Here is a 24,292-nt window from a genome sequence, read left to right on the forward strand (position 1 = left end):
ATAATATTTTCACCTTTTTTTTTTTTTTGGTTGTTGTTTGCTTGTTTATTTTTTTTTCCACTTCCCCCCCTTTTGATCTGATTTTCTTGTGCAGCATGATAAATGTAGAAATATGTTTAGAAGAAATACACATGTTTAACCTATATTGGATTACTAGCTATCTAGGGGAGAGTGGACATGGGAAAGGAGGAAAAAAACTTTGAAACACAAGGTTTTGCATGGAAGAATGTTGAAAACTATCTTTGCATATATTTTGAAAAATAAAAAGCTATTTTTTTAAAAATTAATTTCATATATTTTTCGGGCCATATGAACTAAACATAGTTGAATAACAGCTATTACCATAACTTCTCTCACTAACTGCAAAATCCTTATCTAAAATTCTAACTGGTTCCTATTTTTAAAAAAAATGTATATAGTTTGAGTTATTAACTATCAATTACAAGTTTAATGTTCTCTATTATTTTTGTTGAAAACAATGCTTAGCTAATCCAAAGCTCTTCCTAGTCTTTTCAATTATGGACTTTTTTTCAAACTTTTTGAGTTCTTAGTATTAGAATTCTTCCTGATTCCTTACTGTTGTCAAAGGCATCACTACCTTCTAATTACCAACCTCATAACTTGGTATCTTTTTCAGTTCTCTCTCATCTTCTACACTAAACATATCAAGTCATTTGCCCACCTCATCAACTCTACCTTTGGAACATCTTTTGTGTATGTCCTTTTTTCTCCTCTAACACTGTCAATATCTTGGTATAGACTCTTACACAAGTCTACTGACTTCTGATTTGTTCCCCTGCTTCGTGTCTCTCTTAGCAATTGGCAAAATAAATAAATGGAAAACTCCCTTCTCATCCCTACCTCCTAGCTTATTTCAACTTCCTTCTTTCTTTCAACTCCTAGCTAAAACCCATTTCCTCTAAGAACCTTTTCCCAAATAGTTCTTAACGCTAGTGCCTACCCTCTATAAGAATTTTCAAATTAGTCTGTTAGTCAAATTAGTATATTTGTATGTATTCATTTGCATGTTTTCTCCCCTATTATGAGCTCTTTGAGGGTAGGTACTGTTTTTTACCTTTCTTTGCTTTGCACAATGCCTGGCACATAGTACTTAATACATGCTTGATGACTTGTTTTTTGCTGCTTTCATGGAAGCTTTTAACTTTTAACAAGGTCTTATTTGGCCTTGCATTTTTTAGAGATATTTTTTGATACTTTGTTATTTTTGTTCAATTGTAATCTTACTTTACCTTATTTTACACTTATTTCTATCACTTCTGATAACGAATCAGCTTACATCCCTGTAATAGTTTGTTCCTTGGTTTAACAATATTGTGAAATTTCATTATCCAGAATTTTTCTTTGATTTGTTCACTATCTATCACCTTCTTGTCCACCCCCATCTTAGTTCTATGGGTCTTTTTCTTTTTTTTATATATGTCTGGAGAGGGAAACAGTTCTATATAATGTCTGGAGAGGGAAACAGTTCTATAGTTAGGTGAGTTCCTCTCCAGCACTAGAGTAGGTAGTAACAGAGGATACAAAATCTCTTGTGATGAGAGAATTAACTTGCAAGTTATCTGTTGCCTCTGTAGGGTACTTCTGAGGGTTCTTTAGAAACCCCACCCTATACTTGCTTTCTATCCCACTATTCAGGGTAACTCCCTTAATCTCCTTCTGTCCTAACTGTAAAAGAAAACAATTCACTTGATGACTGTAGTGATGACCACAGCAACACAGGTAGATCAGCATCATCCTCTCTACTCTTGGGGAGGATGGGCCATGGAAAGCATGGTACAAAAGTGTGGCAGCAACTACAAAAGCAGCTCAGACTCTTCTTTACCTATTCCATAGAGGGTAAGGAGCCCTTGCTATAGATTTTACTCCCTCTCACCTCCCCTGCAGGACAATATGTGGCATAGGAGATGCTTCAATCATCTGTCCCTAGTCCCAGGGGAACACATGAATTCACTATGTAGCTGTTGGGTCTTTCTTTTTATTGTTGTTTTTTTCTTTCAGAGGAGTTTCTAAATCTTATTGTGGAAGCCAGTGGAGTTGGCTTTTTCTGATGAGTTTCATAAAGTGCCACAGCTAGTCTCAAACTTGTTATACTAGTCCTTATCATAATTCTTCCCTCCCTTTTAAGTTTCTTCTGAATCCCAATTCCCTGTGTCCAGTTTCCTCACCTTCTTCTCAAGTTCTGGAGTCTGAAAGGTGAGAAGGAATCGACGTACATGGTCTTTGCGCAACTGATCAATACTTCGGGCATCAATGGCACGAGCCAAGAATTCATCCACCTCATCCTCTGGGTTCAGGGCTTCCTGGGCACCACGACTATTAGATATAGGAAATGTGTATTACAGGGGAATAGAAAAATCACTACTAAATCATGATGTGTGCCTGAATTCCCAATAAGCCTGGGGTTTACAAAAGAAGGGGAGAAGCTCAATTCCCACCCTTCTCAAGGAAAGTGATCCCCAAGTGCCCTAACCTTATACTGTATGCAGCATACCACCCAAGCCCTCCAATCCCAGGTCTTGATGTTCACTTACTTGTCTTTACTTGAATCATCGATGCCCTGAAGAGAGGGGCAAAAGGTGAGTGAAGAGGGCAAACTTTATTCCCTTCAAATTTTATCTTAATCTTGATTATTGTTCCCCCATTTCTCTCATTATGTGAGCTTTCCTACCACTAATTCAGGGGAGACTTCATCCCTATGGCTCTCATTTCCAAGGATGAAATAATCACTCCCCCCCCTCCTTAAGTTACACCCAGGCATCAGTTCTATAGAAGACACAGGAACCCTTGGGCAGTCATTTGGGCTTTGAGACCAAGGAAAGAAACTAATGGGGGGGAGATACTGAACGTGTTGGGGCTAAAACAGAAGAAGACCCCATATTCCTCACCATCTGGCGGAAAGCCTTAGAGTCCTTGGTTCGAGAAAAGGAACGATCTGGCACCCAACGTGGCATCAGTCCCTCATTGGAGTTAGCTCGAGTCCGTTGTAGCTTTGCCAACATGGCTTTTTCCTCCTTCTGTGCCAGAGGCAGGGTATATACAAAATCAGAATAAAATAAATGACACCCCCTGCACCTCTCTCTGTCCTTTTCTCTCTCCATCATGCCACCTCCCTAAACCCTTGACCTCCCAAATCCCCTCTCCCAAGCCCAACCAGTCCCTGACCCGTTTTTGACTGGCCCCCAGAATCAGGAAGGTCTCAATCTGCTGCTCTTTGAGATAGGCATTCCGCTCACCACCCCTGCCAGGCTCTACTTCATAGTCACCATTTAGATACTGCAGAGTGGCCCTGGTAATGTGGATCCGGCTTGGGGAAAAAGGGAGAGAAAAGAAATAGGAATGAAGACTTCAACTTCATGCAAGTTTCTTAGTCTTGACTTTTCCATTATATCTAGTATTCCCACTCCCTTTGTACAGGTTCTGGCCCAGTGTGCTCTCCCTTCATTCAGATCCAACCTGTTCACATAGTCCCTCTCCCACGTCCATACTTACCCTGCCCGGCCTCCAGCCTCCATGTGATTTGCCAAGGTAACATCATTGGACCAGACATCAAACTGCCATTTCCGAAGGCCTAGAACACCACAGTGTACACGACCACTGTGGATACCCACACGCATATTTACATTCACACCTGTGACCTCCCGCACCAACCTGTGGATATGGTGAGAAATAACTTAGCTTTCTGGGTGAATGGCCAGCTTTATGGAAGCTCCTTGCTTGATCTGACCCTGACAGAAGAATGAGATGGAGAGAACCAAATTGTTTTTCTATACACCCTCTACTCAGAATGTCCACAACTGTCAGGAACAAGGTCAGGCTAGGAAAGCAGCAGAAGATGGGAGGATGCATACACGCGAATTTGAGGAGATTACACAAACAAATTTGAATATGTTCTTTGACTATGCTTCATGCGTGTACGACAAGAATAGGATTAGCCTGTCCCATCCAAAGATAATTCTAGGCAAGGCAGAATAAAAGTTAAGGATAAGACAATGTGCATTCAGACTGTTGCATGCATGTGATATATAAGAGACTTTCCAATCCAGCAGCCATATTTGGCTTAGGATCTAATTGTAGATCATAATCTTTATAGCATGCAAGGCGTAAAACTTAGGAAGAATTAGGGTGAGAAAAAGATGATACTTAGGACAGAGCATTCAGGATGGATAGGTGGAAGTGCCCTAGGTAGGGAAAGGGAAAAAAAGCTTAGGAGTGCGCAATGATAGAGGGAGAACCTAGGGGAATTTCTCACGAGATAGCCTCGATCATGTCCACACCCATTTCCACACAGCAGTGGGCATGGTCAGCACGGGCCTCTGGTAATCCAGAGACACAATAGTAACAGTCCCCCAAGATCTTGATCCGTAGGCAGTGATTTTCCTGGTGGGAGGGGAATGGGAAGAAGTTGATGATGGCTTGGGAAACCAGTTGCACCACCCAACCTATCTAGTCCATTTATGTCTAAGCTAAGTGCTTCCCTTCTGTTAGTCCAGTGACCCAAACTTGGGAATTATATTTTTCACAATAGTGAACATATACCTTCTCATGGTCAAATTGTAGCCCCCAATAGACTAAGTGGCACCCAAAACCCAGCCCATGCCCAGAAGGTACCCTCACCGCAGCTAGTTTATCAAATCGGGCGAAGAGCTCATTAAGGGTCATGACCAATTCCTGTGCAGTACACTGGGAGGCCAGGCTGGTGAAGCCCTCGATGTCAGCAAACAGGATGCTGAGGGGAGGTGGCAGCAGTTGAATGAGGGGCCAAGTTCCCTGATGGCTCACTCATCCCACTGCTCCTCTGAACCCACCAAATCCCTTAAAACTGACCCTTACCTTTGCCCCTCCTTTAACCTTACCTGACATTATCATGCTTCTGGATATAGATCTTATGAAACATCATGTCCTCTTTCTTGGTGTTTATGTCCTCTTTCATCTCCAAGGCAACATGTTGGGGCAAGACTGAGAGCAGTAGTCGCTCCTAGGCCAAGGACCCCAACTATAATTCTTCCCCAAACACACAATACCCATTTATGTCCTTCCCCAGACCCTTTTATAACCATCTGATACCTCATCTGGATCACTCAATTTTCCATATGAAGCATTTTCCTGATCCACTATACTTTTCCCTCTATCCTTCAAACCAATTTTCAATCCTCTTGATTCTAAGGCCCTTATCCCACTCTTCTCTTTCTCATCCCCAAAGTACTTGGGGGAAGGGGCAGAAAAAAACTGGATCAGGGGATCACCCAACTCCCAACCATCAGCAGCATTCACTCTTCCCAGTCTCTACCTGCTGCCGGTTCTCATGCTGAAGGTGTAGCCGGGCTTGGATGTAGCCTCGAGTCTCCTGGAAGGCCTGACGTTGAGACACTTCAGCTGGATAGTGCGTGCATATGCCAATGATATTGGTACAGAGGAACAGGAGCACGTTGGCACTGAGCTGAGGGGAGCAGGGAAGCTTAGATCCCTTACTCTCACAGATTTTGAAAACCAGCTTAGCTCAGAAATCTTACTTCTTATTAACATTAGGGGAAAAAACCAGGATCTCTTGCCCAGAATGCCTAACCACCTCTTTTTTCTATGCTGTTCTCCATTCATTCCCAAGGACTGGATTAGTTCTGTCTTTCCCTATCTCACCAACCAATTTCAGTAATCATGGACTGACATTTCCTAAGGCCCACCAAATGGTCTAAGACCAGACTACCTTCTTAATTGTCTTTAATTCTTTTCCCCACTCTTTTTCCCTCTCCAGTTCCCAACTATCTCAAGCCCTCTAAGGCCAAAGACAAACTTAATACTAGGGTAAAGTAACAGAGTTCAGTATACTAGCAAAGACCTGACAATAGAGAAAGACCTCTTTCCCACAAGTCCTTACTTAGGGGTTACAAAGTTACTAGTAGAACACTGCCTTTCTTTGGTGTAGGGGGTGAAAATACTAGTACCAGGCTAATTCTGATCACTGTTATTGTACTTGGGCTGAACTCATCAGGATCTTTCTTGTTTTAGAAATGTTTAGCATAGAATTGGGCAAGATTGACAGGAAGAGGTGGAGGAGGTTCAAACTAAGTGGACCTCAGTACTATTGGGAGCTTACAAATAAATTTGTAACCTTCAACAATGTCCCAGAATTGGTTACAGGGCAGGGTATATCATTCTGAAAGCATGAGAAAGAATCTAACCTGGATCAAGAATAAAAAGTTCTAGTATAGGCCCTGCCACTAATACTGTTTGACATTAGACAAATCACTTAACCTTTTGGGTCTCAGTGTCTTTATATGTAAAAGGGGAGTGAACAAAACCAAGATCCCTTCCAGCTCTAACATTATTCTTCTCTCAGCTACCCTTCTCTTTGCTACTTCACACATGTGGAGGCTGGGATCAGACCTTCCTCCCACAGGGAGGGGAAAGGGAGGCTGGGGGATAGGGGGTTATAATATCTCTCTAGGGGTTTCTAAGAATAACCTATGGTCGGGGAAAGGTGGGGGGAGGAGAGAAAAACTAAGCAACTTCCCTTCCTGGCCCTGGGGAACCAGAGAGGAAAATGTGAGTCACAGTGAGGGGAGGGGGTAATGGGAGACTGAAATAACTCTGTGTGTATATCTGATTGTGAGAAAAACGGATAGTGTGAGACTGTATTAGCTGTCAGATTATAAGTGTGTAGTATGTGCATGTGTCAGCTCAAGGACGACTATATGACTATGTATACAATGTAAATGTCAGAGTGAGATACTAGGCCAGGGCTCCATCCCTCACAACTTACACTGATTTTCCAGCCACTAGCAACAAGAAGATTGTTAATGCCAGGGGATATTTTTATTAATAATATTAAGTAGCTTCCACTGTCTTCATAATAAATCCATGAAGTGGATAGTAAGTTTATTACCTTCTTTTTGCATATAGAGAAATAGAGGTTCAGAATTCTAGAGCTTGAAGGGAAACAATAGGGCACTTCTCAAGGGCCCATAGAATCAACTAGAATTAGAAGCTTTTGAGCTTAGGGAAAGATTGAGGATAGCTCCAGAATATAGAGTTTGGCAGGGGCAAAGGGAGCTTCCCCCACCCATCCTGAGAATGTACCTGAGACCCACTGGGTGAGGCAGCAATAGTATGCCTGAGGAGAGGCAGGCAGCCCTAGCACAGCCTTGCCCTTTGTGAAGCTGTATCACTCAGTAGGGCATTGGGCCAGCTTCTGGGCACCATGCCATCAGGGAAAAGACGCCTACACTAGGGGGTAAGGGGAGTAGAGGAAAGGGGAAGCACCTTTGCTGAGCTCTTTTCCAGAAGGATATCAGTGGTCTGAATGATCTAGCTTGTTCTCTCACAGCAGAAAACTGAGGATTATTGAGAGAGCTGGTGGTCTTTGGCCCTTTAAGAGCTCCAAATATGTCTAGAGAGCACGTGTTCCACAAGGGACCAGTGATAAAATTATTTCAATAAGGTACATTCTGTTCTGGGTACTACAGCTGGGCAGGCCAAAGGCAGCAAGCCAAGATGCCCAGCTTCTCATCCTGAGAGTGCAGATAACTACTTTTCTCTAGAAAGTGTGAAGCACTCTAGTGCTTCACTATAGATCCCTTAGTACCCAGGTAAGGCTCTTAGATTCCAGAGGATAGTAGAAAAAGCTTCCTGGAGGAAGAGCTAGTGAAGAAAAGTATCTGGACATTGCCTTTGGCTTATTCTCTCTCAAAAGAACTGAGGAATGGAAGAAAAGGCAGGAAAAAAAACCTGGTCAGATAGCTATTATTTGAAAGGGCTTAAAAGCCTCTATAGACCATCTCTCTCTTGATGCTAATCGGTGTCTTTGCCAACCTGTGTTTTCTCTGCCCACTTCCTTGAATAAGAAGACAAACATTGCCCAAGCAAATGATCATGTCATTCTGCGGTATCAAGTCCTGCTCACAGAGTTAAGCAGCACAGAAATAGAAAGATCTATTTCTCCCCTGCTCAAGACGGAGAGGAAAGGAAGAAGGGAACAAGTATTTACTAATTGCCTACTATGTACAAGGTACTGTGCTGAGTGTTTTACAACCTGACTAATAGCTGCTAGAGTAAAATGGTAGGCCAGGATTTTGGTGTTTCTAATCTTCTCCAACACAAGGTTGGGCTCTAGAAACAGATTACGCACCAGGAGATGGCAGCTAAATATTTCCCCAGGGGAGGAAGAGGTAGGATGGTAGACCTCAACAAGGCCCCTAACATAGGACTAACTTTACTCCATCCTCTAGGGACAAGCAACACCTTCACTCTCTGTTTAAGATTATTCTTTAATCATGCAAGCACTACCAATCTACAGTTTTGATATCAATATTTGGCCAGCAATGTCAGTGGCCAGTGGTCACACTCCAACACTGCCCATTTAACTCTTCTATTACAAAGGTTTCTCTTTACTGTGAAGATGAACCCCTTATGACACCTTCTTTCACTAGATTGAAAGATAGATTTCTGAGCCATTAAGTGAAGAAGTTGCAGACAGGAATCTATAGCTTCTCCATCAGCAACCTTTCATTGTTCAGTGGGAATCCAAACAGTGGTAACTTGTTTCACAACTTTAACCATCTTTAACCAAATCTAACTTCTTTAGCATAGATGCTTTTTCTTACTCCCAAAAGGTAGCTTTTAGTACTACTTCCACTACAGCAACCATATATTTCCCCTAACATCCTCCTTTTAAGCCATAATCTTTGACCAGATAGCCACTACCCCCAGATTCTAGATTCCTCTCCCTTCCTTTCCCTGATTTCATCACACTTAGTATCTATCTCCTTTCCTACCTACCTGCTTCCAGAGGAAGGTGTCACCTTTGTTGAGCTGCCAGGTGACAAGCAGGTGGAGAACTGAGAGTCCCAGGCCATTCAGCACAGCTGCCCTCATTCGGACAGGTAACAGGGTATAAGTGATGTAAACAAAGAACACCGGGCACCACAGCCCAGCTGAGGCACTTTGAGGGGAAGCCACCAAAGCCATGCCCACCTGCACAGCAGCCAGAATGGCCAGCACTACATAGCTCACCACCCACATGGAATCCTGGTGAAATCCAGGACGGTTACATACCACCATCAAGGCCACAAAGAGAGCAGCAGCCCCAGACAGGAGTGCCACATAGGCAGGGTGAGGGTGAGCAGGGGCAGCGTGGAAAGCCAGAAGGACAGCTGTCAATAGTACTAGCACCCCCATCAGCAAGGTCAAGCTACTCTGGTTCATTTGGAAGAAATAGCGTTGGTAGAGCCGTTCCAATTTAGCTGATCGAAACTGTTTTGATTGAAACACCCTTGCCAGATGTTGCCAACAAGAACTTGCACTTCCAGGCATCCCATTGAGTGCTGCCGCCTCATTGTCCTCTAAGTCCAGGGCCACACTCCTCAGCCCTAATTCCTTCCCTCCAATTTGGGAATAGGCATCATCCTGCCACAGACACCGTGAAGGGGCTGGAAGAGTGGGGCTTGGTGGCTCAGCATCCTGGAGATAGCTCATGTAGTGGGCACCACAAAAGCCACTGCTCCTGGTTCCTCGGTGTGGGCGCTTCTGTCCATTTTGTTCACCCCATGCCATCTTCCGCTCATCTACCTTTGGCACCAGGACACCACTAAACCAAGACATACTGCAAAGAAGTAAAGAGGTACAAAATTGAAAACATGTCCCAAATAGCTGACCAGCAATAACGTGCATGTATTGGTGCTGCCCACTCCAAAAGAAATTTGTTTGAGGCAAACAATTAACCTCACTCCAGACCATCACCCAGAGACTCTTGATGGCTTAAAAGGGATTAATAAATAAATAATAAATCACTAAAAGCTAATAACAATATTCCCTTGCATTTGTACAGTGTCTTAGACTTTCCCAACATTCCACCTGCAGAAAATACTTTTATCAAATTAGCAAAGACAGATGCTATCCCTATTTGACAGATAAGAAAAATTTAAGTAATTTGTCCAAGTTTCTGTAGTGACCCCCAAGAGTCAAAAGTGGACCCCAAGTTTTCTCTCGTACAACACTCTCAACATGTCTCCAGCCAAGTTCAGGTCTTGAATGGAGCACCATAACTACTAATTGTTTATTGAACATCTATTATAAATAGGGCATTATGCTAAGCATTAATTCAAACTGTCCATATTCTTTCAGGGTACCTACTTAATATAAATAACAAGTAGTTATTTATATTGAAAATGTGACAGGTGATCCTTCCTGCTAAGGTGAAGGGAAGGAAAAGAAAACTGAGACAAGCACTTCAAGTTGGCACCTGAAGACAACTGGCCCTACCAGTTAGTGACGTGATCAAACAATCAAACCTTTGTCTCTCCCTCCCCCAAAATTCTGGGATTTCTCCAACTAGCTTCCCTGTAAGATAGTTAGAACCTTAACTAGATCCAAAATGAGGTACTTTGACAGGGTGAATGTGTGGCAAGGGACATCAAGATTTGGAAAAGAATACCAAAGACCTAGCTCTTCAACACCATTTGATCCTCAAACCCACAAAAACAAATCCACCAAGCAAAAACTATCAATAAATTTCAAGGGATAAAGAATGATCAAGAGTCATAAACAGGACTCTACCCCATTTAGTTCAGCTCCCTATGTCTTCAGTCAGACTGTTTCCACAGCTGCCTAGGGCCAGATGCCAGAGCAGGACCAATTTCCTTTCCTGACATCCTGATCTTGATTACTTTCTCTACTCCCAGCTCCGACCTGTTCCTGGTCCCATTTTCAGGCCCTTCTCAGTAGCATAGGATCATGAGCTAAAGAAGGGTGCAAAACTCAGCACACACAAAACTCAGCCACAAAACAGCATCATTCTGGCATCTCTAGTTTAGTACATTAATATAGGCAGAAACTATATAAATCTCTGACTCCCAGATGACTACCTGGATAGCTGTGTAAGCTTTCATCATCTTTGCTAATGAGACAAAACTGTGTGTGTGTGTGTGTGTGTGTGTGTGTGTGTGTGTTGGGGGGAGGGAGGGAGCTGTGCAAAGCTTAATACCAGACTGCCCACTTAATCAATTCATTAAATCATAGTACCTATCACTCTGAATTTGAGAGTTTTGGTACTTCATACTTTCCTCATGGCCTGACTCCCAAGTCCTCTCTGACCTCCCTTCTCTCAAGGGGCCTAGCTCCAGGCACTGAAAGTTTGAGAGTCTTTTCTTTTACAACTCCCATAACTAGGAAGCTACTTCCTATTCCATTTTCCCATCAGCTTTGCTGGCTGAGGCCAAGCCTCCAGAGTTACTTCCACCCTCAGCTCATCTCCTCTCTGTGGCCTGATCCTTTAGTCCATGCTCTATAGAGGCTTCGATTTTTTCATTTACAAATGACCGTACACTGTGGGTGGTCAGAAAGAAAAGTAAGACTGCCCCCCATAGCTTCCAGGGAGACACTAATTCCACATATGTTCCATCTTTGCCAATATTTCACTGCAACTTCAAATAATTAGGAGTTATTTGATTTTCTTCTCTTTGATTCTCTTCCCTTGATTTTCTTCCCATGGCCAAAGGGAGTAGGAACTTCTGGGTCTTTAATCCCTTAAAAAAAGTTTATAACAAATTATACTGCCGAGGTGGGGTTCCTTTAATGCCCCTCCTCCCAATTGTAGAATATGGGTTCCTAAATGCCATTTTCCTTGTATTCTACTACTTATTAAGACTGGAATTCCTATATTCGCTCCATTTCCCTTACAAGGGCTCAGACCCCAAATACCCACGGCTTCCCTAATCCAATTCAAAGCTTGACTTCTGTCAAGGAATGATCCTGAGCCTAGCACATTTCCCGAAAATCTGGCACATCCCCATAATGAGCATTTTCTCTTCCAATTCCCCATTTCGGATTAGGCCTAAGGAGATGTTATAAGAGTAAGGGGACATGGAATAGGGGATGAGAAGGGCGGGGATGAGAGAGTAATGGGGAAGTTAGGCCTGGGAAAACCAGGAGCTCTAGTTAAAAGAGGTAACCATTCTTTTGGCCTCACACATCTTCCTCTAACTCCCAATCCATTTTACAATCCCATCCTTTTGTCCCCACTCTCTTTTAATCCGCCCGCCCTTCCCCCTCTTCCTCTCCTCTCCCCTCCCCCTACTCTCCCTCCCCCCGGGGAGAAACAGGTAGAGGTCATGGTTTGCGACAGAGGGTGGGGACTTGGGCTGAGATCTCGGGATTCTCATTTCCCTCTCCTCCCCAGGCGCCCAGCCCTTCTCCTACAGGGACCTGGGCGTCCCCGTGGCCGCTCCTCCTCACCTGGTTTCACCTGCCCAGCCGGCCCCAGCTCAGCCGCCCCAGAGGGCTCCCCGCGGGAGGCGGGCAGTAAGCGCTGTGCGGGGCACCGAGTTGGACACCTCCCGGATTCGGCCGCCGGGCCGCGGGACCCTGGTCCTCGCCCCGTCCCAGGCTGTCCAGCGCAGCCGCCCTCTACCCCGGATCCAGAAGTCCCCTCCCCGCGGGTTCCCGGGCTCCCCGCCTTAAAGGCGCCAGCTCCTTTTGTCCGGGCACCCCTCCCCCGGAGCGGGCCCGCGGAGCTAGAGTGGCCTTGGGAGCCCCCTTCCCCCTCCGTACTACGTGCTCCGCCAGGCCTGGGAACACAACCTTGTGGTCCGCGATTAGGGTCAGGATCAAGACCCAGACTAATCCTGGGGGAAGGGAGTACAGGGGAGGGGGTCCTGATCTTGGGGTCCGCCCCGCCTCCTTCCGCGTAGCTGTGGCTCGGGAGTCCACACTACAGCAGCCTCTCCCCGGACCCTCTTCCCCCACCCTAGATCCGGTGTCCTTCCTAGATCTCCTGGGAGTTGAGGTTAACTTGTATCCGCAGCTTTCCTCCCCCACCCCTACCCCTTCCCGCCCAACTACGGCTCCGTCTCCCCAGGGAGCCCCATTGAATAATTAATTAAGGTTTAATTCCAGAAGGCGCCAGGTGTGTGTGGCCAGCTTTCCCCCACTACCCCTGGCCCATCCTCCGCGCACACATCTCCCTCTCCCGCTTCCTCTCCCTCTCTCTTGCCACTATCTGAGTGTTCTCGGTCGGGTACCTGGGTACAATCCTAGGGGACATCGCTGGTTGAGCACCTGGGGAAACTTTGGGGCTTTTATGAATTTCACACATTTTTCCCTTCCAGTTGCGTCAGCATAAATTACTTGGGAACGGGATCACGTGGTGCTTTCTCTTCCCCCCCCCCCTTAACCCTTTAGGGGAGTACCCAGTTTGTGGTTTAGATCCTTTGAGGGCTACTTAACTGCTGGGAGTCTCTTGTGAAAATTAGGTGGACAATCTAGGGGAGGGGGTGGAGGGAGGAAGGGGAAAAATCGGAACAGAAACGAGTACAAGTGATAATGTTGTAAAAAAAATTACCCTGGCATGGATTCTGTCAATATAAAGTTATTATTAAATAAAATAAAATAAAATATTAAGAAAAGAAAATTAGGTGGACACTAATATGCTGCAAATAAGAAAATTGTAACAGGAATTAGAAAGGACACTGAAATGAGAGAAATTGGACGTTCTATTTTGCAGAACCCCACTTCTTACACACAAGCCTCCACCTGGCCCCTCACGACCCACTGCTTTAAAATCTGAAGGGCTTTGTCCTTCATACAGAGGTCACACTTCTCTAAAATACCTTTCTCTTTAGCATTCTGTGCTTTAGTTGTTAAAGGCTGTAGTTTAAGAATTTTGAGGATTCTCAGAGCACTCATTTCTCAACATTCTGATCTCCCATTTCTTCTATAAAATCTTCCTAAGCCATCCTCTCTTATTTGAAATCCAATAGCACTTATATTCTGAAATGTGATTATTTAGTACTTAATACAGTGATTGTATAATGGAAAAAGCATCTCAATCACTCTTAGTAATAGTGGAAATAACAGTTGTAAAAGTCACTATAGTGTGCATATCTTTTGACCCTACTGCCACTGATAATAAGGCCTAACTCACAAAGAAATCAAAAAAAGAGGAAAAAGACATTTAGCAGGTTGTTTTCTAGTAGTCTCATCAGTTGAGGACTGACTGAACAAATAGCATATTTACATAGTAACAATGTTATTGTGCCCTAGGAAATGGTAAAAGGAATGGTTTCAGAAAAACTTGGAAATATTTATATAAGTGAAAATGAGCAAAATCAGAAGAACATACAATAGTACTGACAAGGGGAGCTTGAAACTTAAGGGGGGACCCCAAAACATTCTCAAGGAGAAAGTTTCCTTGAATCCTGGCCTCAGTAAAAGACCCCATCCAAGGGAGACAGGATAAACAGCTTCATTCTGTTATCCTGAGAGATGGGTACCACCCCCATTGATAACACTCACTATTTTTTTTTTTTTTTGATAACATTCACTATTGATTAAGTTCTCTATAGAGGTAAAGATTAGTCCAGAGACACTCATTCAATTTCAAAATTCTCTATTCAAATTGAAGATTCCGGCCCAATTTCAATTGTCCCAAGCTCTAGGATCTGCCCATAAAACTAAGTACCATCAACAAACTCCTTCACAAAACTTCCAAAGAGAGTCTTTTCTTAGTGAAATTCAGAAATAAACTTTCCTATTCTTTGCCACAGATAACTCGGGTTCTCACTCAGTTTCTCTGCCTTTCTTTCTTTCTTTTCTTCCTTTTCCAAACTCAGGTTCATACCTCATCAGTACCACTGTTAAAAAAAAAAAAAAAGAAAGAAAGAAAAGAAAGATACTTGGAAATTTTAAAATCTGATCAGCTCCAATAACCAACTCTAGTTCCTGAGTACTGAAGATAAAACATGCTACCCACATCTTGCAGAGAGTGTTGTGCCACAGTTCTCTTTTGATATCCTGCCTAGTTTCCCCATTGTCCTATCTGCCTCAGGTTATAACCATTCCCTCTTAATGTTTGATAGGATAAAGGTCTTACATCTTAGACTTTAGGCTATACTTATTCCCTCTTAATGTTTAATGAGATAAAGGTCTTTATCCATTTTAGGTATCTTTAGAATATCAGGAGCCTCTTCAGTACCTCCCATTATGTCATCCTAAGTGCCTCCCCCCATTAGGTTATCCCCATCCTGATACCTCCCCCATTATGTCATTGTTCTTGTTATCTTATAAAAAAGCTTGCTGTCTGATACTTAGGGCTGGATTCTTTGAGATGATAGTCTCCTCCAGCCCATGGACCACATGGATCCATTTGGTCCCAGTATATCTCTCCATTTAATAAACTATTAAATTGGTCTCTATTCTCTGTCTTGCTCAGTTTCTCCAGCATTACGTTTTGGAGCTCCCCAGCGAAATATCCGGAACTGAGAATGGGACTAGGGGTTAGAGACATTTCAAGTCTCCACTTTGAGCCTGGAAGACAGTTGGGGATCTGGGTTTTCTCTTTCTTGGAAAAGACTAGCCCTCTGGATTCCTCCAGAGGCTCCAGGAAAAGAGCAGTTCACCAACTGGGGCCACGTCGGACAGTGGATACTTTAGATTTGGCCAGGAGAGAGTAAATCCAATCTGATTTGTTTTTGTCTGTCTGTGTTAGCACCTGGATTCTCAGAATATTAGAATGCTGACAGGATGACGGGCATTGAATTCTGAGAAGGTTATTGTTCGGAACACTGGATAATACTCTCTGGTTTTGTGTCTCCTAGACACCTGGTCTGATACTTGTTTGTGCTAACACCCGAGTTCTCAGAATAACAGGACACTGACATGTTAAAATTCTGAGAAATAGTGGCACTACCTGAGTGTCTCCTAAGACACATCTGGTTCTGTGTGCCAGTTGGCACAACTCTGGGCATTCCATAGTATAAATCTGGGTGTCTTTTAAAAACACCATTTGGCTTTGGTTCTTGATTAGTGTCAAACTGGATGCAGTTGTCACTACCTGGGTGTCCTTTTAAGGCACCATTTGGCTTTGGTTCTTGATTAGTGTCAAACTGGACACAGTTGTCATTACCTGGGTGTCTTCTTAAGACACCATTTGGTTCTGGTTTCGAATGTTGTAATTGTGCAGTCTAGGTGTGTTCTGTATGATTTGTTTGTCTGTTTTGTTAATTTTAAGAGCTCTGTTAAATTTAAGAACAATGATCAAATTTGGGAATTGATTTTTTCAATACTGAACTCCAGCTGGAGAAAACATTTGATTAGGAATTTTAGTATGATTCTAAATTTGAGAAATAAATTTTACTGTTGCCTATGCAGGCTAGAATTAGTTATCTTTAAGTATAAGATCTTAAAAGAACAATAGCTTGTTAAAGAAGTTCTGTTAACTTACCTGAAAGGGGTCATGCACCTCTCATTAGGTAAAATATGTAGCAAAAAGGATCTGACTTTTCTGAAGGCTTCAACTCTGGCCAAGTTGGAGCTTGGGAGAAGTTCATTGGGAATAATGGCCATATGGAGCCAGAGGAAGAGAAAGAAAAACTATGCTATTTCATTATTTGAAATATGATAGGAAAAGCAGTTTTATATTATTGGGAATTTAAAGCTGTATTTTGGTTTGGAGCTTGTTACCTAATATTATGCTTATGTTATGCTTTAAATCCAGTTCTGCTGGACATGTGGGTTTTATGGAATCTTCCCCACCCATTCGCACACTGATTTCTGCTACTTTAAATGTTGGGTGGGAGCGATCTTTTGTCTTCAAAGGTAAAGATTAAAACTTTCCCCCCACTGCTGTTACTTCAGCTATTGGAGCATCTAATTAGCCTGGAGTGAAGTTTAGTTGGACAGCGCTTCTTCTTACCCCCTCCCCCCCTTACTCTCCTCCTCCCCCCAGCCTTGGAGGTGGAAAGGGCAGCCACATGGAATCCTCTCCTCCACCCTCCCTCTAAACTGTTCCAGATGTTTTTTTAAATCAAGTTGTAGCTACCTGGTTCTTGGCTAAAATCTGCAAACTGATTTGTATAAATATAAGGTTATGATAACTATCTGTTTAGAATTTGTTATTGGAGATAAATTTTCTTGGGTTTGTAGTTAATATGTCACTGCATTTTTTTCCTCCTGTAACTGATTTCTATAATCAGAACAATAGTCAATAAGAAATTGTTCATGCAATTCAATTATGTTATACCTTGCTGTTTCCAATCTGGTTATCTGTAATCATTGTATCCTAAATACTTGAGCAAATAAGTATTTAGTCTGGTCATCTATTGGTTACTAGATATTGTGTCTGGATATTCAAGTGTTTTCTTTTAAGGCCACATCTTGTAGCAGTCCTTGTGGACCAGTCTTTCTATCTCAGACTGTTCTAACTTTTCTTTGTTAGATTTTTTTTTTGTTTGTTTCTAGATTTGATCAAATTATAGATATATTGACTTGCATCTGGGACCTAGATCAAGCTTTGATTGTCAACACGCCATACCATACCCATCCCCTTCCCTGGACTGAGCATCTTCACCCATTTTCAGCAGGAAGCAGCTTTTGAGAGCCATCGCCCCTTCTCCTGATGTAATTTGGACTGATATGGGAGAGTGGGAAAGTGGTTGAATTGTTAGAATTTTAACTGTATTACTGTGTGTTTAAAACTTGGGATGGAAATTGTTAATCTTGTGTAACTATTGCTGTTGTGTTTGAGGGACTTTTAGTCTGTTATGTATATGCATATGTATATGATTTATATGTGGGATGGTTATTTGATAATTCCTTTCTGAAAAAAAAAAAGGTGGGGGAAGGAAGAAATAGGAAATTGAGGAAACTTCTTAGGCACTTCTGCCCTATCCCCTATCTTACTAGTTCAGATTTAATTGGAAGTCCTTTAAACAGTCCTTTTCATTTTTTACTCTTTGCTTAAATTTACTAGACTATGATTTGCTGGTTGTGTTTTAACAACAGATATAAGACCTTTATCCTATCAAACATTAAGAGGGAATGATTATAGCCTGAGGTCTAATAATAACCTCCTTGTGTTGCACCACACAAATAATCTGTTAACTTGTGTGTTCAACAAACATTTTTTGTAGATAACCTATTGTACCATCTTCTATGGGGGAGGATCCCCTTTAATAGTACATAGTTTAGTTCAGGTGAGAATATAGACATATAACACACATAAATATAAATATGCTATAAAAAAAGGGCTTCATCTGAACCCTCATCCTGGACTGCTCATCAGTACTGACAATGTTAACTAACAATGCAAGATATGCCTTCTTCCTGAGTTCCCATGGCATTATTGCCTATCCATTCTCCTTTTATTTATTGAGTGACTTCTTTGATAGATTATTTATATCTGACCTCCAAATGAGTTACCCCCAAGACTCTGTTCTGGTTCCTCATTTTTTTTTCTCTACACACTCTTCTCTGTGATCTCATCAGCTTCCATGAAGTCATGGACTCTTCTCTCTGTAGATAGTTCCCAGATCTATATTTCCTCTCGAGTTTCAGTACAACATCAACAACTCCTTATTGGATAATTTCTAAATGGCTGTCCCATATGCATTGGTATATATTTTGTATCTACTTTTATATGTACATATTTCTGTTATAGAACTTTGAGGGAAGAGTGTAACAAATATTTGCTGGCTAATTAAGTTAATAAGCATTTATTAAGTACCTGTTACTCGCCAGGCACTGCGCTAAGTAAGGCAAAAAAAATTCCTTACCCTTAAACTCATACTATTGAAGGAGATAACATACAAATAAGGAACTAGCATTATGGGACTAGGAAAAGCTTTGTGCAAAATGTATGAAGTGCCATAAGAGTTAGGTACCAAATGCAAGAGTTGTTTCAAATGATAAATTATTTCCATTTATGGAGTGTAATCAGGATTTCAGTGGACAGATAGGAGTTTCATTGTTGGAGCTGTGAACTGATACAACCACTCTGGAGAGCAATTTGGAACTATGGCCAAAGGGATATCAAACTGTGCATACCCTTTTATCCAGCAGTCTGTATCCCAAAGAGATCATACAAAAGAGAAAAGGACTCATATGTGCAAAAAAATTTTAGCAGCTCTTTTTGTAGTTGCAACGAACTGGATATTAAGTGGATGAATAAGTTATGATTCTATAAGAAATGATCATCAGGATGATTTCAGAAAGGCCTGGAGAGACTTATGAAGTGGGTTGTGGTCCCTTTAAGAAATTGTATTTCCTATTGATCTGTGATCCCTTTCAAATTCTCAGCCCCTCCTGCCTGAGGCATATCCTTCCCACATAAGTTATTTTTCCAGGATCCAGGGTCTTTGATTCAATTACAAATCCTGGTCAAAAAGCATCCCTTTGAATTCCAATAGGAGATCTGGGCTGTCCCTGCCCCCACTGGGTCTGAGCCAACTTGGGCTGTCCCAGACCCCATTAGGTCTGACCTGCTCAGGGCTGTCCCAACCCTCACCAAGACACTCAATATATAACCTCCATCAATGAAGGTTTTAAGGGTTCATTAGAGAGGTCAGGCAAATGCTATTGAGATATAGTATCTTCATCACTAATTGGCTTGTCTGTGACCTCACAGACCCGATATAAGCTCGGAGCAGGAAGCACTTTCTCTCTTTTTCCACTTGGAGCTTGGCTTGAGGAGAGGTACTAGAAGTGCAGGAGGTCAGAGTGAGGTGGAGACCACGTGAATAAAGTTTAAGCTTGTTTGCCAAAACTCTAGGGTGCTCTGTTGTGCTCAAACTGCGTCTGCATGAAATAGCAGCCAGAGGACCTCTGAGGACCTCAAAACCAAAGTAAGATTGATATTGTATTTACCAGAGATCCCGCTGATCAGGCCTAAGAATCAGGCTAGATTAGCGGTAGCTGAGTGCGAGAAAGGCCTCAACATATGGCGCCCAACATGGGGTGTAATATATTGCTAAGCCTTGAATTATTAATTATTAAAAATTGATATTCAAGAAGGCATAACAGTTCCTCATCCGGAAGAGAAGGTAGAAATACATTATGGGTCAATCTGTGACCAGACCTGAGAGTAGAGTTGTAAATACAGAGCAAGGTTATGAGTTAGAGGTTAGAACGGGTAATTCTTTAATAAAAAATGCACCCAAAGAAAAAAAAGCAGGAGGCTCCCCAATGCCAAAGAGCATTTATCCTTCATTAGAAAGCTTATCAGGATATGTGCCTCCAAGTGATCAAGGCAATAAAGAAAAACACCTCCCACACCCCTTAAATACAACAAGAGAAGATGAGTGATGGGATTAAATAGGTAGAACAAAAGATAGAGGAAGTAGGCCTTCAAGCAGAACTAGGAGATAAAGCAAAGGCCAGGTTACAACAAATAGACCAGGAAGTACAACAGTTCTGGCAAAAAACTGAGGCAGAAGACAGAGAAAGGAAGTTAGAACAGAGAGATAAGCAAGAGCCCTGGCGACAGATTGAGCCAGAGAAGAGACCAGAGATTGCTTTGCAAAGACCAACTATTTTTCCTGTTGAGCACAAAAAAACCATCCTTGCACAGCTTTACAGGAAAGGTTAATGAAGGCAGCTTCTGAAGGGGAAGATACAATGTCCTGGAACTCTGATTGGAACCTATAGGCCTATTCTGTAGAGGACAATGGGTCAGGAGGTCAGACACATGTTCCAATCTCATTTAAAATGTTAAAAGAGGTAAAACAAGCTTGTGAAAGCTACTGCCCTAACTCATCTTATACTATGCAGATTTTACAAATGATAACAAGGAGATATGCCCTTACCCCAAATGATTGGAAATGTATGACATCTGCTTGTTTTACTCCAGGCCAATCAGTAGTGTGGCTATCAGAATTTACTAAGTCAGCTCGGAAATATGCTTTAGTCAATGATCATCAGGACCCAGAAGAGTCTGTGCTTATAATTACCGGCACAGGCCTCTATTCCACAACTCAGGCTAAGATATTATACGATGTGAATGTGTTTACACCTATCTCACAGTGTGCTATGCAGGCTTGGGAGAGAATAAATAAGGAGGGGCTGGTACAGCAACATCTCTCTTCAATAAAACAGGGCCCCCAAGAATCTATTCAAGATTATGTGTCCCAATTTAAAACAGCAGTTGTTAGAGTTATAGTGTCTCTGATCTTCTTTTCAGGCAACTGTTAAAAGAGGGAATGAATAAGGTGTGCAGAAATATAGTGGCTGGACTTGCTAAAGAAGCTCCTATCTCTGAAATTATAGATAGATGTAATAAAGCAGATGTAATAAAGATGTAACTGCAGAGACAATGGCCTCAGCTATAGCTCAGGGAATCACACAGGGGATGGATAGGAAGGTAGAAAGAAAGAAATAACAATGGCAGAAAAGGACTTTTCCAAGCCCAGTGACACAAACAGCCAATAGGGGGCGGTAAATCCTTTTACTTTGTTTGTGGCAAGATAAGCCACATGGCAAAATTTTGTAGGGCCAGGAAACTCTTGAGGGGGTCCCACAAGGACCCCAAATACCTACTAGACAGATCAGGAACTTATCCAGAGACGAGCTACAGGGTCCAAAGAGAATTATCAGGCCTTGATGAGAAATATGTACAGTATTTGGTGAATGTAGTTGAGGGTTTTAACATTAACCCATGGACTACTGCACGTGTTGAGGTATAACCTAAGGCTGGAGACAGATTAGTAACTAGACTTTCAGACTATACACCTGTGATTGTACATACTATGATATTAAAACGTATGGAACCATTTATTGTGGTTACCAATTCCCACCCATATCCTGTGAATTTAAAGGGAGATCAGCCAATTGCCAAAGCACTCCCATTACATTCTTTTGGTGAAGTGAATTTTACTCAAATGATTGGGCAAGAAAAACCCATGTGTACTATTTATATAGAAACAGATCATTCTTAGGAATGATTGACACAGAGGCTGATATATCTGTTATAACAAAAATTGATTGGCCTCCTGAATGGCCACTTCAAACTCAAACAGTAACAGTTAATGGAGTAGACAGCATGCAGCATGCTTACCAGTCTAGTAGAATACTTCATTGGGAGTTTGAAAATCAGAAAGATGTTTTTAGACCTCTTGTCATAGCAGGGCTCAGAACCTCCTTATGGGGAAGGGATTTATTGAAAGTCCTTTGGACAACACTACATATTGAGGAAAACTAATAGGGACCACTGAGAAAATCCTGGCAGTGCCACCCTTAAGATGGAAACATGACTGTCCAATATGGGTGGATCAGTGGTCCCTTTCAAATGAAAAACTCACTGCCTTAAGAGCCATCATTATGGAACAGGAGAAATTGGGTCATATTGAGCCTTCCTTTAGTGCTTATAACACACCAGTTAGGAAAAAGAATAAAGCATGGCACATGTTAATTGATTTGAGAGCTGTGAATACCGCCATGCAACCCATGGGAGCTTTATAACCAGGCCTCCCATCTCCCTAAAGAATACCATATGATGGTTATTGATATAAAGGATTACTTTTACTCTATTTCCTTGCATCCTACAAACAGGGAGAAGTTTGCCTTTTCTGTTCCAGCTATTAATTTACAAGCTCCTGCGACTAGATGGCAATGGAAAGTATTACCACAAGGAATGGCTAACAGTCCTACCCTTTGTCAATGCTAAGTAGACAAGGTTCTTGCCCCAGTTAGAAATGTGTATCTGAATGTTTATATGCTCCATTATATGGATGATATACTGGTGGACACTAAGGAAGAGTCACAGTTACAAAATATTGTACAACACGTTATTCGAATACTGGCTCAGCAGAACCTTGTGGTGGCCTTGACACCTCCTGTGATTCTACACAAAAGAATGAGTTATATACCATCATACGTGCCATGCAATGATATAAAGTGGCTATTAATATCATCACAGACAGTCTTTATGCCAGTTAAGCCGTCCAACAGCTACCACATGCATATATAGATGACAGGCACTCCACCATCACTGATCTTCTTGATCAGGCTTAAGAAGCTTTAAACAGCAGAGCCACGCCTCTTTTTATAATGCATGTTAGGTCATGCATTGGCCTCATATTTGAGGGCAATAGAATAGCTGATGCCCTCCTTTATACTTTGTGTGGCCTACACTATGATTCTCCTGCCCATGAGGCACACGCTTTGTTTCATTTATCTCCCTGCTCACTCTGGGGGCTGTATGACACCTCTAAAGCAGATGCTGCTATTGTTTTTTTTTTTTTTAATAACTTTTTATTGACAGAACCCATGCCAGGGTAATTTTTTACAGCATTATCCCTTGTACTCACTTCTGTTCTGATTTTTCTCCACCCCCTCCCCCAGATGGCAAGCAGTCCTTTACATGTTAAATAGGTTACTGTATATCCTAGATACAATATATGTGTGCAGAACCGAACAGTTTTCTTGTTGCACAGGGAGAATTGGATTCAGAAGGTATAAATAACCTGGGAAGAAAAACAAACATGCAAGCAATTTATACTCATTTCCCAGTGTTCTTTCTTTGGGTGTAGCTGCTTCTGTCCATCCTTGATCAATTGAAACTCAGTTAGCTCTCTTTATCGAAGATCTTTATCTCTTTATCTCTATTATCATTGTTGAGGTATATAATGATCTCCTGGTTCTGCTCATTTCACTCAGCATCAGTTCATGTAAGTCTTGCCAGTCCTCTCTGTATTCATCCTGCTTGGTCATTCCTTACAGAACAATAATATTCCATAACGTTCATATACCACAATTTACTCAACCATTCTCCAATTGATGGGCATCCATTAATTTTCCAGCTTCTCGCCACTACAAACAGGGCTGCCACAAACATTTTGGCAAATACGGGTCCCTTTCCCTTCTTTAGTATTGTTTGGGGCAGAAGCCCAGTAGAAACACTGCTGGATCAAAGGGTATGCACAGTTTGATAACTTTTTGAGCATAGTTCCAAATTGCTCTCCAGAATGGCTGGATGTGTTCACAATTTCACCAACAATGTATCAGTGTCCCTGTTTTCCCACATCCCCTCCAACATTCTGCATTATCTTTCCCTGTCATTCTAGCCAATCTGACAGGTGTGTAGTGGTATCTCAGAGTTGTCTTAATTTGCATTTCTCTGATTAATAATGATTTGGAGCATATTTTCATATGTCTATAAATAGTTTCAATTTCTTCGTCTGAGAACTGTCTGTTCATATCCTTTGACCATTTACCAATTGGAGAATGGCTTGATTTCTTATAAATTAGAGTCAATTCTCTATATATTTTGGAAATGAGGCCTTTATCAGAACCTTTGACTACAAAAATGTTTTCCCAGTTTATTGTTTCCCTTCTAATCTTGTCAGCATTTGTTTTGTTTGTACAAAAACTTTTCAATTTGATATAACCAAAATTTTCTATTTTGTGGTCAATAGTGATCTCTAGTCATAAATTCCTCCCTCTTCCAAGGTCTGAGAGGTAAACTATCTTATGCTCTTCCAATTTATTTATAATCTCATTCTTTATGCCTAGG

The 24,292-nt window shown here is 42.0% G+C and overlaps 1 protein-coding gene across 4 annotated transcripts in view; it reads right to left on the minus strand.

The window, feature by feature from the left end:
* ADCY6 (adenylate cyclase 6) overlaps positions 1 to 13,547 on the minus strand; it is a 37,434-nt gene extending 23,887 nt beyond the window's left edge. For 2 of the 4 annotated variants that reach the window (XR_007954353.1, XM_052001518.1), the window contains exons 1-11: positions 13,032 to 13,547; positions 8,794 to 9,616; positions 5,309 to 5,458; positions 4,875 to 4,996; positions 4,636 to 4,747; positions 4,271 to 4,398; positions 3,511 to 3,669; positions 3,184 to 3,325; positions 2,907 to 3,035; positions 2,553 to 2,578; positions 2,187 to 2,334 (exon numbers count right to left, since the gene is read on the minus strand). Coding sequence is in view for 3 of the 4 variants with exons in the window: in XM_052001518.1 (XP_051857478.1) it covers positions 2,187 to 2,334; positions 2,553 to 2,578; positions 2,907 to 3,035; positions 3,184 to 3,325; positions 3,511 to 3,669; positions 4,271 to 4,398; positions 4,636 to 4,747; positions 4,875 to 4,996; positions 5,309 to 5,458; positions 8,794 to 9,616; positions 13,032 to 13,105 (2,013 nt within the window). In the remaining variant the exon portion in view is untranslated. Of the gene's footprint in view, positions 1 to 2,186; positions 2,335 to 2,552; positions 2,579 to 2,906; positions 3,036 to 3,183; positions 3,326 to 3,510; positions 3,670 to 4,270; positions 4,399 to 4,635; positions 4,748 to 4,874; positions 4,997 to 5,308; positions 5,459 to 8,793; positions 9,617 to 12,246; positions 13,009 to 13,031 lie in introns of those variants that run through there. The other 2 variants (XM_052001517.1, XM_052001519.1) reach the window with 2 other exon arrangements.
* Positions 13,548 to 24,292: the final 10,745 nt, after the last annotated feature.

The sequence above is a fragment of the Antechinus flavipes genome, chromosome 5 (genome assembly GCF_016432865.1).
Source record: "Antechinus flavipes isolate AdamAnt ecotype Samford, QLD, Australia chromosome 5, AdamAnt_v2, whole genome shotgun sequence".
Classification (NCBI taxonomy): domain Eukaryota; kingdom Metazoa; phylum Chordata; class Mammalia; order Dasyuromorphia; family Dasyuridae; genus Antechinus; species Antechinus flavipes.